General features: G+C 37.7%; 1 protein-coding gene across 3 annotated transcripts in view; it reads left to right on the top strand.

The window, feature by feature from the left end:
* The first annotated feature begins 692 nt into the window (after positions 1–692).
* Positions 693–17,783, top strand: part of RAD18 (RAD18 E3 ubiquitin protein ligase) — an 81,013-nt gene continuing 63,922 nt past the window's right edge. For 2 of the 3 annotated variants that reach the window (XM_077993348.1, XM_077993347.1), the window contains exons 1-4: positions 702–868; positions 5,133–5,214; positions 15,646–15,707; positions 16,939–17,009. In XM_077993348.1, coding sequence (XP_077849474.1) covers positions 818–868; positions 5,133–5,214; positions 15,646–15,707; positions 16,939–17,009 — 266 coding nt within the window. In that variant the 5' untranslated portion in view covers positions 702–817. Of the gene's footprint in view, positions 869–5,132; positions 5,215–15,645; positions 15,708–16,938; positions 17,010–17,783 lie in introns of all 3 variants that reach the window. The other variant, XM_015130348.3, reaches the window with a different exon arrangement.

Raw genomic sequence — 17,783 nt, 5'->3', positions numbered from 1 at the left:
AACAAAAAGTTTTACAATGCTTTTTTCATACAGTGTCTGGAATTTACAGATAACAGAAGTAGTTTAGGCCAGGTTGATGTTATTATTATTACTTTTTTTTTTTTTTTAACTCTTAGGGCCGGATGGTGGTGCCAAGGTTGTCTGGCTATTTATCTTACTTTTGTTTCTTTCTAACTGTTTGCTTTCTCTCTTTTTTTCTGTCTTGTGAACCAGGCAAGGTGTGGGGAGGACGGCAGCAGGAGTAGTAGTGGTCTCCTTCCTTAATATGAATAAAAGCAAGAGCTCCCTTTTAAAGCCCAGATGTCTTATTTGGAATCTGACTCGAAACTCTGTCCTCTTTTTCGGGCGCAGCCTTCCTCTTGTGTAAACTGACAATGATAACATTTACCTCCCAGTGTTGTAAAATGGGAGAGAGAAAGTAATGGATATAAAAACTTCTGTTCAGAGCAGGGACGGATCGTCATTGCGATCAGGGTGGGCGACCCGAAGGGGGTCATGAGCTTAGACCTTGACAGATCTGTCGTGGTCTGGATTTGGTTTGATTCCTGGCTATCTTTTCTTAACATTCAACTGGCTCTAGGTTTTCTAACCCACTCACTTTCTTCAAGGTAAGTGTGGCAGAAGCCTGGCGCATGCGCAGTACAAGCACCGTAAGCGGCGCCCCGCCCACATACTACTACAACTTCCGGCAGGCTCCGCGCCCGCCTCAGGCGCGTCGCGGGTTGCTGACGTAATGCAGTAGCGCGGGGAATTTCGAGTGGTATTGGAGCGCCAGAGGCTAGTGGGTGGCGGACCCCTAGCATCTTCGGGAGAGACCATGGACTCCCTGGCCGAGCCTCAGTGGCCTCCGGGCCTGGCAGTCATGAAGGTGAGTGCTTCGGAGAGGTTGGGAGCTCCCGGGTGTCTGCGGGGGGAGGTCCCTCCCTTTGAGGAGGATGTCTTCGCCTTAAGGAGAAAGGATGAGGCGCGAGCGTAGCCCTGGGCCAGGGTACCCGGCTCTGCTCTGCCACTAGCCGACCGCGTGGCTCTGGGTCTCAGTTTACTCCTCTGATAAGTGCCAAGGACAAGCCTGGTGAGCTGAGGTTGGCAGTCTTATGGAACCAGATATTCTGCGATCCAATCCCAACAACAACTGGGAGAAGAGCAGTTATTCTAAACAGTGACATCGACAGCTGATCTTTACTGAAAGCTTACTTTGTGTCAAGCACTAAACAGTGACACCGGACATGGTTTTGGGTGGAAAGTTTATCAGATAACATGTATGTAATCACGTAGCCGAGCAGGTAGTCTCCTTTACAGGCTCTTTCATTTATTCTGATTATTCTCAATAAACCTAGTGCTAGTTTGTTGTGACATGCTGCCCCAACTCCTCTCTAACACACCCTCACTCTTCTCTAACAATTGCTCATCTCTCCGTCTTTTAAACAGAGATCAGGACTCAGGCCCAGCTCTGATCTTGCATTGCATCTAATGATTTCACTTAAATAACATTTATTTTTGTGGCCACTTTCGGTTTCAGCAAGGCATACCAGTTTCCATTTACAGTAGCGGTGGGCCCTGGATTTGCTCAAGAGCAGATGCACTTTGCTGTGCTGGCTAAAAATCAGTTGCTTAGTTTCTTCTTGCTCTGTGATTATTTCCGTTTCTGACAGTGGCTAAGGTAGCCTTCTTCTCTTCCTCAGTTTTGTAGACTTGGGGATTATAGTATCTGTCCCACTGACTCATAAATTTGACTTTAGAATTAAGTGAAGGCTAAAGTAAGTAGGCCTTGTTCTTCCTGCTGTTATCAGTGACGTCTAGAGTGCTTGCAGACTTGAGATACCTGCATGACGAGAAGCTGACATTGTGAAATGATCCAGAAAAACTGTAGTTTTGAAGTTGTGGTGGGCTTGGTACCAGGATGCAGTGGAGAAGAGCACAGATATGAGTTCCAGTGGTCCTGGGTGAAATCTCCTCTCTGCCTCTTAACTGTGTGACCTTCAGTTAGTAACTTAACCTCTCTGAGCCTGAATTTCTTCAACTATAAATTAGAGACAAAAATAAACAGTTCATAGGATTGATTAAATAAATTAGTTGATGTATGTGGGCACAGATTCTGCTGTGTATTCACGTGCTTAATGCAGTGCCTGACACAAAGTGGGTGCTCAAATATTTGTTGCTTGATTGAAAGTATCTGGAATGTAGTAAGCATTCAGTGAATGTATTTTATTATTATTAGCACGGTGTTAAGTGCTTCTCTCCCCTTTTAATTTGTTGTCATGAAGCTTGACTTGGATAAGGAAAGTAAAAGAGCTCTGTAACCTGTAAAGCTCCTGCTTTGTAGATTTAAGCATACTTTACATATTCCCACAATTTCAGTGTTCTTTAGAGGCGGGTTCCATGTCTTCTCTGACTTTGGTATCCCACCACAGCACTGAATGTAGAGTTTGGCACCACAGGGTGTTCAGTGAGTGTTCAACCAGAGAGTTGATTGAGCCCATATTTTTTGCTCACATTAGAATCATGGAATCTTAAGGTTAGAAAACCAGTCCCTTTCAGTATTTTAACCTCTTGTATAACACATCTGCCAATTTCTCACTTAATTTTTGCTTGAATTCTTCCAGGGACAAAGAACTATCAGATCCCAGAAGCAGATCTGACTGAAGTTACTTCTTTTATTGAATAGAAGTCTGACTCAGAATGCATGGTTGCTAACTTAGGATCCACCGAAAGACTTTGGAGTCTCAAGTTATTTGTAAAATTTTTGTATGTATATTTTTCTGAGAAGAGAGTCCATAGTTTTCATTCAGTTTTCAAAGGAATCTGTAACCCCAAAAACTTAAAGAATATTTTTGTAATTATTACATTTTCCAACCTGTTTTCTACTTCTCTCTTTCACTTTCTCTCTCTCTAAAGTAAAGAAATTTTGGGGGATCTGCTGGCCACTCTCTATTTAGGCATCATTTTTTGTTTGGTTGGTTGAGGCACATGTGATATGCATGTTACTGTCTTGGAGTGACATGACCAGAAATTTTAACAGAAATAGCTCATCTGATGTAGTGTCAACTTCCACAAATTGTGCGCTACAGATCTTTCAGAATCATTCCTCCACCAGAAAAGGATGGCATAGATAAGAAAGTGTGATATGATAGACTAGTTCTGGCTTCTGGGCCTGCCTCTGCTCTTAATTTTTGTGTCTGTGACAGCTTACCATCCACAATAATGGAAGATTTTGGCAGGTTTTACTTTAACAAAAATTTACTGTTTTTGGCAGATCGTAAATGTAATATGTGTACACAGTAGAAAAAAATTAAAATTCAGAGTAAGATAAAGGAGAAAAATAAAACCATCCATGATTCTACCACCCAGAGAACCAGTGTTTAACATTTTACTTTATTTTCCTTTGGTTTTTATGCATTTAAAATTTGGGACCACTGTGGAGTCAACTTCTTGGGTTTGATCCAGCCAACTTAGGAACTCTGTAGGCTTTATTTTTAAAATTGGGATATTGATGCTGTGGACTTCGTAAGATTGCTCTGAAGATTAAACTGCAGAGTTGTTATGTATTATTGGCACAGATTTATTTTCTGATTTTTATTTTCCTATGGCATTAATTATCCTTTGAAAGCATGTTCTTTAATGACTGCCTAATATTTCATCATATGAACCGTTAGTGACATTAGTCTTTTTTTGTTTAAATTTTTAAAATTCAGGTTCACATGGTTCAAAATACACATAAAATAAAAAGTAAAAGTCTTCTTCTTACCATGTTCCTGGCCCTGATCATTATTTATGACTTCTTGTTTATATTCTCATAATTTATTTATATTTACGATGAAAACAGAATGCATTCTTTTTTCCTTTTTTTTCTTTTTTGAGATAGGGTCTCATTGTCGCCCATACTGGAGTGCAGTGACAATCACGGCTCACTGCAGCCTTGAACTCCTGGGCTAAAGCAATCCTTACACCTCAGCCTCCTGAGTAGCTGGGACTATAGGCATGTGTCACTACGCCCAACGAATTTTAAAATTTTTTATAGACATGGATTTTTGCTATTTTGCCCAGGCTGGTCTCGAACTCCTGGACTCAAACAATTCTCCTGCCTTGGCCTCCCAAAGTGCTAGGATTACAGGCAAGAGCCACCATGCTAGGCCTATTAAAATACATTCTTATTCACCTCTTCCTTTAAAAAAACGGTAGCATAGAATATGTACTGTCTGTACCTTATTTCCTTTATTCACTTATCTTGGCAATCTTTTCATACCAGTATGAAGGAGAGCATCGTCAGTTTCGCTCTGTCATGCAAGCTGCAGTACAGTGGTGTGGTGTGGGCTCACTGTAGCCTACGCCTCCTGGACTCAAGTGATCCTCCTGCCGAGAGCTTTCTCCTTTTAAAAAATATTTCCATTGAATGGAATACTATTTTAAACAATTTGAAAGATTTTAAGTTGCAAAAGTAGTTCCTTTCCTTCTGGATTGCATTCCAGGTTGGCACACATCTCTCTTTCCAAGTTGTCCACTTTCCCTTCCTCTGCTTTCACTGCCCCAGCTCTTTCCGGGCTTCCTCATTTGGCTCCATTGCGTGGTACCATGCAGAAAGCACTAGACTGCCAGAAGGGAGACAGGAATTTTGGTTTTGACTTGACTAATGCCTACTATTCTGTGCCTGCTCTTGATACCAGTTTCCTCTTTTGACTAGACAGTTTCTAGTGTTTGGCTTTAACATTCTTTGATTTGATTCTTAACCTGTGTGGTGGCAATGGCCACCTTTCACCCAATAGTGACTATAGGCTAAGTATTGGAATCCGAAGAGGAGGAGGCTTGGAGTAAGAGCTGGAAGTGCATTAGAAGTGGAACAGAAGTACAGTAGCCTTTATGTGAAGGGATGACAATATGGCACAAGAATCGGTGCACCATCATCTTTAGCTGTCTAAAGCGATTTGGGCAACCTGAGACTGAATGTGTAAGAGTCATATGAGAGAAATTTTTCTTTATTTGTCAAGATCCCTTGCAGTTTATCTGGAGTTAGCTTTTGAATTTGTGTATTTGACAAAGAATTTGAATTTTTTTTAGGGGATAGAGAAAAACTTTTGTGACAAGACTTCCAATTTTGATGTCTTTCTGATACGTATATATGCACATTTGCATTACAGACAATAGATGATTTGCTGCGGTGTGGAATTTGCTTCGAGTATTTCAACATTGCAATGATAATACCTCAGTGTTCACATAACTGTAAGTATGCTTTGTTCCTGTGAGTTAGTAAATTGTGATTTTTACATGAGGTAGTGTTAATTTAACACCAAAGATACATGCACATATTTATGTTTCACCTTTAGCTCTTCTATCTTGTAGTTTTTCAGAAGGTCTTTTTCACTGCCTTCCTCTTGAATATTGAAGGTTTTTACAAGGCTTCTATATTTTCTACCTCGTTCCTCCTTGATATGTTTATGCCTTTTATAGCATTTATGGCAGTAAAATTTTTGGTCACAATAAGTGATTCTTTATTTGCCAAAGTGCTTTTTGATGTTAAGTTTCAGAATTTTTGTTTTTAACAGGGTAACAGATAGGTGGTTCCATCAAGTAGTACTTGATATAGAATTTCAAAGTTTAAAAATTCTGTAGCAGTATTTCCCCAGTGGGAGAATTCTATCACTGGCTTTATTACTGACAGTTTTATAACTTAACTGCTATGTGATGCTGGAAAGACTCACATTGAAATTTGTTTGTACTTCTCTTTATGAGTCTAGTATATAAGCATTTAAAAATATTGTACCTTGAGGTATTTAGTGCATAGGGGTTACCCTGTCATTGTTGAGGAGCTAGACACACAGTTTATGGGTTATTTAGGATATTTAGGTTCATGGTCTTTCTTGTCCTCTATTTTTGATTTATCTTGGAAAGTTAAAAAACAGTCAACTTAGGCCTAAGAAATTGGTTTTAGTTGGTAGTAGCTTTGGTGAAAAAGTTTATGTAGAGAAGACATAATAAGAGGATAACAGTGATGGAAACACGGGCTTTAGAGACATCCTTGGGCTTGACTCTTGAAAATCTGGTGAGTAATTACTACTTCAGAAAATGTTTGTGAGAATTAAATGTGCAGAACTCACTGCACATTATGAGTCCTTAATAATGTTAGTTTTCTTCCAGACAAGATTCGCATTAAAACCAAGTTAAGTTTTGGAGATTGTTTTAAAATATATTTTAACATCATCTTTATTTGGGTATAATTTACATACAATAAAATACATCCATTTTAAGTGCCCATTAAAGTATAAAAGTGTTAATGAATTTTGACAAATGTGTATGCTGTGTAACGACTGCAATTAAGATACTGAACATTTTTATTATCTGATAAATTTCTCCGCATCTCAGTCAGTATGACCTCAGCTAGCCATCTGTAGTCTATTTCTGGACTTTTTTGTTCCATTGATCTTAGAAACTTTTTCACCAAAACTACTGCCCACTAAAACTACTTTTTTAGACCTAAGTTTACTGTTTTTTAGCTTTCCAAGATAAATCAACTTGAAAATAGAGGACAAGAAAGAGCATGAACCTAAATAATCTGTAAACTGTTTGTCTAGCTCCTGAACAATGATAGGATAACCCCTATTGCAGTAAATACCTCAAGGTACAATATTTTTAAATGCTTATATGTCTGTCCTTGTATCAGTATCACACTATCTTGATTACTGTGGCTTTGTAGTAAGTCTTGAAATCAGGCGTTGTAAGTCCTCCAACTTTTTTTTCTTTGGTTCTTTTAGGATCTTTGCCTTTTAAATGCATTTTCCATATATAACTTAAAATCAGGTTGTCAGTTTCTACCAAAAGGCTGCTGGGATGTTCACTAGAATTGTATTGAGTCTAGAGATCAATTTGGGAGAACTGACATCTTAACAATGTCGAGTCTTCAATGTGTGAATATGATATACTTCTCTATCTTTATTTCTCTCAACAGTGTTGTTTGATTTTCATTGCACAGACCTTGCACAAAGAAATATAACTTATATTGACCTTTCGTCTTCTGACTGCACTAAATTCACTTAATTCCGGCATATTTTTTGTTAATTCCTTAGAAATTTTTGCATATACAATCATGTCATTTGTGGGTAAAGACAGTTTTACTTCTTCCTTTCTGATCTATACGCCTTTGTATTTCTTTTTGTTACACAGGCTAGTACCTCAAGTACAGTGTTGGAAGTGGTGTGGATGGACATCCTGTCCTTACTCTTATTTTATGGGGAAAGCATTCAGTCTTTTACCATTAAGTATGATGTTAGCTGTAAGTTTTTTTATATTCTTAATATGTTTTCATAAACTTACCAAGTCGAGGCACTTCTCTACTCCTGGTTAGGTGAGAGAATTTTTTTTTTTTAAATCATGAATGGGTGTTGAATTTTGTGAAGTATTTTCTGCATCTATGGAGATGCTCATATGATATTCTTCCTTTAGTTTGTAACATAGCTAATAACATTATTTTTGTTTTTTTGTTTTTGTTTTGTTTTGTTTGGGAGACAGGGCCTCACTCCCTCACAGTGGCTTTGTTACAGACTGGCTTTGTACTGTATTCCCCACTTATCTGTGGTTTCAGTTACCTGTGGTCAACTGCAGTCTGAAAATACTAAATGGGAAATTCTGAAAATAAGTTTTAAATTGCACGATGTTCTAAGTAAAGCACTGATGAAATCTTGTGCCATCCTGCGCATGATGGAAATCATCCCTTTGTCAAGTGTATTCATGTTACATATGCCATCCACCGTTAATCGCTTAGTGACCATCCCAGTTATCAGATTGATTGTTGCAATATGGTAGTAATTGTAACTGTGTTGCAGAACACAGTAATTGTGTTCAAGTAGCCCTTATTTTACTTAATAGTAGCCCCAAAGCACACAAGTAGTGATGCTGGCAATTCAATATGACAAAGAGAAATCATAAAATGCTTCCTTTAAGCGAAAGATGAAAGTTCTTAACAAGGAAAGGAAAGAAAATTGTATGTTGCTAAGATCTACAGTACAATCTACAGTACCCCACAAGATATTTTGAGAGAAAGACCGCATTTACATAACTTTTGTTATAGTATATTGTTTTAATTCTATGTTATTAGTTATTGTTCCTAATCTCTTCCTGTGTCTTATTAATAAATTAAACTTTATCATAGGTAAGTATGTGTAGGAAAAAACATAGTATAAATAGGATTCAGTACTATCTGTGGTTTTAGGCATCCACTGTGGTTTATGGAATGTCTCTCCTGTGGATAAGTGGGCACTACCATGTAGAGAAAGCCCTTTACTAGTCAGCTTGACTGCAGATTCTAGGGGCCTCTTAAGCCTTTTCTGTGGATGTGTCTTCCCTGGACTTGTGATTATAAATTCCCAAGTAGAGAGCTTTGATCAGTTTTTTCATTAGCTGGTATTTTTCTCTCTCGTGTGTCTGTCCATGGTATTGCAGGTTCTCCAGAGTTGATGTAAGCCATTGACCTCTTTTTTGTTTTCAGCTGCCCTCAAGCATCTGAAGTATGCTGATCCAAACCATCCCAAGTTGAGTGAGACAGAAACCGTTCCCTTAGGCAGTCCTTTGAAAAGGTCAAATGTTGGTCGCACACTCCACTATTCTCTCCCTGCCTCCCCTCCCAAGATAAGCCACAGAGCTATATCAGCCTCTGTCTGCTGTACTATGGGTCCTCTGGATCAGTAGCAAGCTACCCAGCTCTTTTTTGTTCTTAGCAGACTGCATTCACCTAGAACATGCTGGGTTCATGCTTAGTGAGGTGAGACAGAAGCCAGTCCTATGGGCATCTCTTGGAAAAGCTAGAACATTGGACTGTGTTTCCCTTCTTTCTCCCCCCAGGCAGAAGGTTGGGGGTTTCTCTTCCTTGCTGAGCTGGGGGAGGCACAGTGGCCAGTGAGTGTGGTACTAGTCCAGACCTTTGCTTTTGTTCTCAGTGGCCCTCAACCAGGTTCCCTTTTCTGTCAGTGTGTAGATTCAGGCAGTTCAGAAACCAGTTTCTCAAGTAGCCCACACAATGTAAGTGCTTGTCTTCTGTTTGCCTCCCTAGGGATATATGTTCTTTGCTCGCTTCTTCATGACTTATAGCTGTCACTTATGCCATTCTTTAAGAGGAAGTCAGTGGAGGAACATTTCAGTAATGATTTTTTTATTTTATGAGCACTTTTTTTTCACTTGTGAAGTCTCAATATTCAGTAGGCCTTTTCTGCTAAACACCAGTTGTCACAAGTCCCATCATGTCTAAAATTGGCTCTGGGTCTGTAGTGTTTTAATGACACAAAGCCCCCAGGGCTTTAGTAGAAGCCAGGTCTGTCATGTTCTGATATCATCTTGGATTGACTAGAATTGGTGATCCAGAATCCTAGGTATTTATTGCTGCTTCTTAGATTTTTCATGATTTACCATTTTTAAATCATCTTATTTTGTTTTGTTCTGTTTAGGTTTTTGGATATGAGTAATAAACACTACATTTGTAGTTCTGCAGGTACAAAGGTGTGAGTGGGTTGCTTTGGCAGAATGCAGGTCAATTAAATTGATCTAAATTTGTGCTATTAAAGAGTATTTTGGGGGCAAGAGGGGGCAGACCTACTCCAACCCATAAAACACCATTAAGTGAGAAATGGTCTTGCTAATAGACTGATATGCTCAAGTGCCAATTTTCTTTGCACTTGTATAATTTTTCTCACTTAATAATGGAAGATGATCAAAATATTTGCTCCTAGATGAAATAATTGGCTTGTGGACACTGATAAATTACCACTATTTAAAGCTTGGCCAGCAATCTTTTTTTTTCCCTTTTGTGGATTTTGACTCAAAAAATTAATCAAAGCTTGTGTAGGAGTAAAAAGCAATTTTATTTCATTTTTTTAAAAAAACTGAAATACGAAATGTTCCACTTACGAAACCTTTGCTAATTCAAGAGACAACGTAAGATTCTGTTAGGCATATAATAAACGTGTTTGTCTTCTTTTATATTCTCATGAAACAGCACTGTGAAACAAGACAGAGGAGAAGAGAAATAGTTACACATACAAAAGGGACATACAATTATGCAGAGCTGCACTTCTGGAAATTCTGAAATGCTAGTCTTTAGTTGGAGGGATGTTATTCTCTTATCAACTAACTGTCCCTTAACATTAGAACTGGAGGCAGATGCCAACCTTCTCAGGTTTCTTGGACCTCCTGTTCTTTTCACACTGGGAACTGGAGTTTTTGCTTTTAACTGGGCACTTTAGATGTTTCTTTCTAAAACATTCCTTTTTTCATAAAGTCCTTAAGATTTCATATGACAAGGATTGATTTAAGTTTTAGAAATTTCCTTTTTACTGTTGAGATGCTAGGCTCTTTTGATGTTTGAAAGCCAACAGATTGCTGTATCTTGCTTGGGATTAGAGATGGCCCGTCTCCCAAAGCTTGGCTGTTTCTGTGAAACTACTGTTTAATTCACTGTTGTTATTATACCGTCTCCTACTCTACCCACACATCTTTTTTGGACTCTCTTGGATGGAAAGACAAACTTCATAGGTGATTTAAATGAAGCCCTCTGGGAATACATGAATTCAAAACTCTTCAGCTGTTCTCCCTTGAATGGAAGGGTTGTCATAGTTGCCCACTAGAAAATAAGTTATGCTGGTCTGCAGCTTACCAGTACATATTTGGTAGTAGTCTAGTAGACTGAAATTAAGCCTAGGGCTTGATCTACTCAGGACTCCATATCTGATTCTCTGCATTTCAAAAGAAAAGGAAAGGAAAGGAAACATATACAAGATTATGCAGAAGAGAAAGCAGCAGCCTTATTATAAAAATTAATTTAAAAGGCACATGTGACCTTATTAATTAAATATTATTTAATTGATATAAGTATACATAATATATAATATACTTATACTATATATAGGTACAATAGTAACATGTATATATAATATATATACACAATATGTTGTATAAGTATAATATAACTATACATAGTACATATTTATATACATATACATTATAGTGTAAACGTACAGTATATATTTATTATAAACAAATATTTATAGATATAGTCAGTCCCTGACTTAACGATGATTTGACTTAGGATTTTTCAACTTTACGATGGTGTGAAAGTGATACACATTCAATAGAAACCATACTTTGAATTTTGAATTTTAATCTTTTCCCAGGTTAGAGATAGGTATATTAAATACATTTTGGCTTATGATATTTTCAATTTATGATGGGTTTATTGGGATGTAATCCCATGTTAAGTCAAGGAGCATCTGTAATTTTAAGTAAACATATTAAGAGTATGAACTGTATATTAAAAATATATATTAAAAGTATATTTTTAAAAAGTATATTAAAAAAGTATATTAAAAAATATATTAAGAGTATGGACTGTGGTGCTTGCCTTTGCCACATATTAGTTCCGTTATCTTTGGCAAGTTGGCTGAGCCCTGTGCTTCATTTTTCCTTCTTGTCAAATGTGACTAATATTGGTACCAACCTCAGGGTTGCTGTAAGGATCAAACTAGTTAATACATGTAAAGTGCTTAGAACGGAGCACATACTAAGTGCAGTGTTTGTTTGAACCACATGAAATTGCAATATTTGTCCATTTTTGACTTAACCAAAAATGTCAGTTTCATATAATTCAACTTAATAGTAACAACTTATTAATTTTTTAAAAATTGTTGTTGTTGAATCAATATCACATATTAAGGATGTGATTTACTGACCAAAATCCACTGAATCACTGTGACTGGGGGTAGAGTCTGGGAAACTAAGTTAAAACTAACATGAATCTCCCTAGGTGACTGAGCTGAGCAGCCAGGTTTTAGGATTTCTTGACTTACAGTATTGCTCAGGAGACTCTTTTAGTATAAAGAGAATAGCATTGGTAATTAAGAGAATGAGTCTGGACAGGAATTTTTGCCTCAGGATGATTCATACCTTGAGTCTCATCCATATCTGATTTAGGTGATATTTAGATGAGACTTTAGATTTTAAACTTTAGAGTTGGTACTGGAATAAGTTGAAACTTTGGGGGCTGTTGAGATGGTATGGATGTATTTTGCATTTGAGAAGAACATGAATTTGGGAGGTTAAAGGTGGAATGCTATGGAGTGAATTTTATCCCCCCTAAAGTCCTATGTCGAAGCCCCAACCCCAATGTGTTGGTGTTTGAAGATGAGGCCTTGGGGAGATAATTAGGTTTAAATTAGGTCATGAAAGTGGAGCTCTAGTGATGGGATTAGTGTCCGTATGAGAAGAGATACCAGAGCTTATGGACTCTCCCCACCCCCTCGTGGGAGGACGCAGTGAGAAGGTGGTTGTCTATAGACCAGAAAGACAGCTTGCAACATAAACTGACCATATTGGCACCTTGATCTTGGACTTTTAGCCTCCAGAACCATGAGAAAACAATTTCTGTTGTTTAAGCTACCCAGTCTGTAGTATTTTGTTATGGCAGCTCGAGCTAAGAAATTCTTTCCTCTAGTCTTTTGTACCATTGCTGTCATTCATTTCACTTATGCATAAGCATTCATAAGCATGCATTTTTATATATGTATATGTAATAAGCATCCATAATTGAATACTTTGTTATTATTTTTGTACAAACTGTTATCTGTTAAATTAACAAGAAAAAGTTTTTATTACAGTTTCACATATTCCTTCTCCAGTACTCTTCCTTTCTTTATGTAGATTGGAGTTTCTGACCTAAATTATTTTCCTCCTCTCTGAAGAATTTCTTTTAGCATTTCTTGCAAGGGAAGTCTACTGAAAACAGATTGCTTCAATTTGTATTTGTCTGAGAAAGTCCTTATTTCTCTTTGACTTTTGAGGGATAATTTCTCAGGATATAGTTTTAGGTTGGTGATGTTTTTCTCTCAACACTAAATATTTCACTGCACTCTCTGTGTGGTTTGTGAGAAGTCAAGTGTCATTCTTTGCTCCTCTGTAGGTAAGGCCCCCACTACAGCTTCTTTCAAGATTTCTTCTTTATCTTTGATTCTATGTAGTTTCAATTTGATTGGCTGAGGTGTCTATTTGTTTTGTTTTTGCGTTTATCCTGCTTAGTGTTCTCCGATCTTCCAGGATGAGTAGTTTAGTGTTTAACGTTAATTTGGATTAATTATTAGCCATTACTATTTCTTCTGTTCCTTTCATTCTTCTCTTTCTGGTATTCCCATTATGTGTATGTTACATCTTTTGTAGTTATTTTACAGTTCTTGGATATTCTATTCCATTTTTCCTGTCTTTTCTCTTTGCTTTTCAGTTTTGGAGGTTTCCATTGACATGTCCTAAAGCGCAGAGATTCTTTCCTCAGCTGTGTTCAATGTATTAATGAACCTATCAAAGGCATTCTGTTATAGTGGTTCTTTTGATCACTAGCATTCCTTTTTGATGCTTCCTTAGAATTTCCACCTCTCTGCTTATGTTACCGATCTGTTCTTGATGTTGTCTACTTTTTCCATTAGAGCCCTTAGCATATAATTTTTAAAAATTGCTGGTCCGATAATTTAACCATTTCTGGTATATCTGACTTTGGTTCTGATGCTTGCTCAGTTTCTTCAAACTGTGTGTTTTTCCTTGTGATTTTTTTCTTAATACTGGAAATGATGTACTGGGTAAAAGGAACTGCAGTAAATAGGCCTTTAGGTATGGGCAGAGGGGACACATTCTGTAGTCCTATGATTAGGTCTTTTAGCGAACTTTGCCCTGGACTGTGAATGTCACTAGTGCTCCTCAGTTTTCCCCTCCTTAGATGGGACAGGATAGAGGGCTGTCTGTCTGCAGTCTAGAGGGCTGCAGTTGTGTATTTCCTTTTTCCAAAGTCAGCTAGGCTCTGATAAAACTCCAGTAGATTAGGCTCTGGTAAAATAGTTTCTCCTGAGGGGGGGCTTTGTTAAGAACACACTACTCTGGGCCAGTGCAGTGGCTCACACCTGTAATCCCAGCCCTTTGGGAGACCGAGGTGGGCGATCACCTGAGGTCAGGAGTTTGAGACCAGCCTGGCCAATATGGCAAAACCCCATCTCTACTAAAAATACAAAAATTAGCTGGGTGTGGTGGCGCACACCTGTAATCCCAGCTACTTGGGAGGCTGAGGCAGGAGAATCACTTGAACCCAGGAGGTGGAGGTTGCACTGAGCCGAGATTGTGCCACTGTACTCCAGCCTGGGTGACAGAATTAGACTCCGTCTCGAAGGGAAAAAAAACAAAAACAAAAAAACAGACTACTCTGACTTATTTAGAAATGGTTACTTTTACCCTTCTACTCCTGGAATGACTAGGGGGTTTTTCTCCAATATTCACTGTGAAAACTTAGAAGAACTCCTGTAACTGAAACTCACAAAAGTATGAGGACATCCTCCCCACCTCTGCAATGACAGGGTTCCCTGGAATTTTTAACGCTCAGACTTGCTCGCACTGAGCCGCCAGCAATTTGTCAATTACAGCTCAGGTTCTCCCACTCCAGCACTGGTTCCAGCACAGGTTTCTTCTCTGGTTCCCATGGAGGTTTCTGTTTGTGGGTTTCTGTTCCAGTAAGTTGTGATTCTCTGTATTACCTCTGTCTCTCCCCATTTCGGCGGGCAGCAGTTTGCCCTGTGACCCTGCTTTTCTGCTGGATCTAAGAAAAGTTGTTGGTTTTTCAGTTTGTTCAGCTTTTTACTTGTTGTTAGGACAGAGTGGTGACTTCTAAGCCCCTTACATGCCGAGTCGGTCCCCTGTATTCGTCTTTGCTTCCTAAAAGAACTCAACCTGTTGTCTGTTTTATCCTTTTCATAATGTATTTCTTTGTTTTTCCTCGTGGGGTGCTCTTACTTAGGCTGGCAAGACTTGCTTATTTCCTGGATATCCGTACCATTGAAATTATATTGTCTCCTCCTCAACTAAACAGAATCCTGAATTTATACAGTATACTGAAATTATACTGTCTTCTCAACTAAACAGAATCCAGCTGAATTTGGGCTACTAGTAAATTAGCTTAGATAATTAGTAAGGTACCATTCTGTTAGTCACATCTGCTTTTTCTTTGACCGGGAGAATATTTTACACTGCCTTGAGTGTTGTGAATTTAGTTTGTGCCCATTTCCTGCTTAAATTGTTAGGCTATATTATGCTGAATTATGCTGTAATTGCTTCACTATTTTATTAGCTCCTTGAGGTCAAGAACCTTCCATTATATATATTGTTCTTAGTGCCTGCCACAAAAGTACTTGTTAAATGTGGGACAGAGGATATTATTTACAGAATTAAGATATAGACGTCCCTAATTTGATAACCTGGGTGTATATTTTTTCTTAATATGTTTATATATATTATTTCAAAATTTATATTTTCAAATGATAAGCAGTAGAGATACCTGGCAAGTTTATACAGTACCAAGCTCAAGTCTTGCACGTGTGTTTCCTGTATTTTGCAGATGGAGGACACAGAGTGATGTATGTTGCTTGTGTAGTTGTGGAAGGACTTACAATATTTGTGTTTTCCTTTCCTTAAAATGCTGTTTAATCACATGTATAAGTGTGCATAGAGTAGAGGTACTAGAAATTTAAGCTTATGATGATATACCTTAGATGATGGAAATAGTCTAGGGCTTAAGATTTTGTTAGAAGTCATATTCCTGTATTAGTATAACCTCGTTAACATTATGTTGCACTTTGTGTTTTGCAGACTGCTCTCTCTGTATAAGAAAATTTCTGTCCTATAAAACTCAGTGTCCAACTTGTTGTGTGGTGAGTTTTTGTTTCCTTTTTTGAAAACTTACTGACTACTGCAAGTATTTTTGCTTTGTGTATGTATAAAAGCCTGTGTATATGTAGGGTGATGTGTAGTTACTGAATTAAGCTATATGAAAGACACTTTCGGAAAGGACCTCTAAAGTACGTGTAAGAAGAGCTGGGCTTTGTTCAGTGTTTTGTTAAGATTTCTGAAAACCTAAATGTATTTTAGGAAGTAAAAACTAATTTTAAGTTCAGGATGTAGCGCTCTTTAATTCTTATGACCCATGTTTTTATGGCTTCTAATTTTTAATAATTTCTCACTTTGGTAGAAACTCTGATGGTAGGATTATTCATTTGCAAAGAACTGGTCTAAGTATTTGTGCAGAAAAATATGCATGGCCGTTGGACTTAATCCAGCCTACCTGTTCCCTTAGGTCTTTCCCCTACCAGAGCTTCAGGGAAAACACTAGGAAGTTTGTTGTTATTGTTTCTGAAACTTTTCAGGTAGTGGGAACAGGTGGAAAAGCAGACTAAAAGGGTAATTAAACATAAGTGGGAATAAAGAAGAGACAGGTGAGGTCTGACAGAGCCGACGCTAGGACTAGGTAAGGAGTTTAGTTAGTTTTGCCTCTCTGGTAGGTACGTGGTGTCAGGGTGTCACTGAACCTTGCAAAACTGTTTCTCTATGTAAGAAATTTTGTGATTTGGCTCTCAAGTCTAAGATGTTTACAATATGTTACACTGCTTTTGTCAAGATGGTCTCATCACTAAAATAAACTGTGTACCATTCATACCAAATAAGTACTGGGTTTATCACTTTTCTCTTGCATTCCTGAAAACCATTCTTATTTTAAAATTCTCCTTGAACACTTAATGCCTCTCCCAATGTTAGTACTTAAAAGAACATTTCTCTTCTGTTTTTCCAGAGAAATTTTTGAGAAAGCTGAGTACTGGCATTTTGAAGAAAGATTCTTGCTTATATTAGGTTTGATTGTAGTCAGTACAGAATATATATGATTATAAGAGAAGCTTTGGAGAGCTTTTATCAGACTTCCAGTCAGCAGATACTGATTCACTGTTTTAAAATTTCATATTAGCATGAGATAAATGAACTTTATTTTGAGGCCGCCTTAGAAGACTTAGTGGGATGGCGAACCTCAGGAGGATGGGTCAGACATTTTCAAAAACAAGATTATGACAAGTTGATTATTGTTTTTGACCTTTTTCCGTCTGTTTTTTCTAGACTGTCACAGAGCCGGATCTGAAAAATAACCGCATATTAGATGAACTGGTAAAAAGCTTGAATTTTGCACGGTATGATTTAATTTTGTGACTAACCTCTAACTACTTTTGCCTTTTATATGTGTTCTCTCTTTACTTTCTGCACCTTTGGATTAGGGAATAAAGGGTTGCATATTTTATAGTCAAAGAAGGGAAGTAACAGTAGTCATTATTCACACATGGAAAATTTACTAGAGTAAGATTTTCTTCCTTTACTTAACAGAAATTCTCCTGTAGTATAGAATAATTAAGAGTTAAAATGCAGATTTGAGGGCTTCCTTACTTTTGGGTGCTCTAAAGATACTCCTTTTCCTGCCCAAGCTCTAGAATCAGCCATTTCTCCAAGGAGCTCCTCCTATTGGAGAATAGCATTGAGAGACCAGGATCTGGTGCTGGGTATGCTTGTTGCTACTGGGGTGTCATTGCTTCTAGGCCCTCTCAATGGGCAGAGCTAAGTAATATATGTATATTATGTATATGTATGTACTAACTCATGTATATACACATCTGTAATTGATTCTGTCTGCTATATATTAATCTATTCTTAATCCGATTTATTCAGCATGTATTAAATGGTATGGCATTTGAAATATGTAATTGCTTGTACTTTATAAAGCTCAGATATGCAACTTTACTTCCTAACTGTCAAATGCATGAATGTGTGAAAGTGAGTTTGGTCACCGAAGGGGTATGAAAAGCCATGTTTCAATATCTTGGATTACTTTTAGTTTTAATCATGCAAGTCAAGCAAGAATTTTTATGAAGGACATACTGTGTTTAGATAGTGGTCAGGTGCCCCTGTAGTTA

Source organism: Macaca mulatta, chromosome 2 (genome assembly GCF_049350105.2).
Source record: "Macaca mulatta isolate MMU2019108-1 chromosome 2, T2T-MMU8v2.0, whole genome shotgun sequence".
Classification (NCBI taxonomy): domain Eukaryota; kingdom Metazoa; phylum Chordata; class Mammalia; order Primates; family Cercopithecidae; genus Macaca; species Macaca mulatta.
This window is presented reverse-complemented; position numbering and strand designations above follow the sequence as displayed.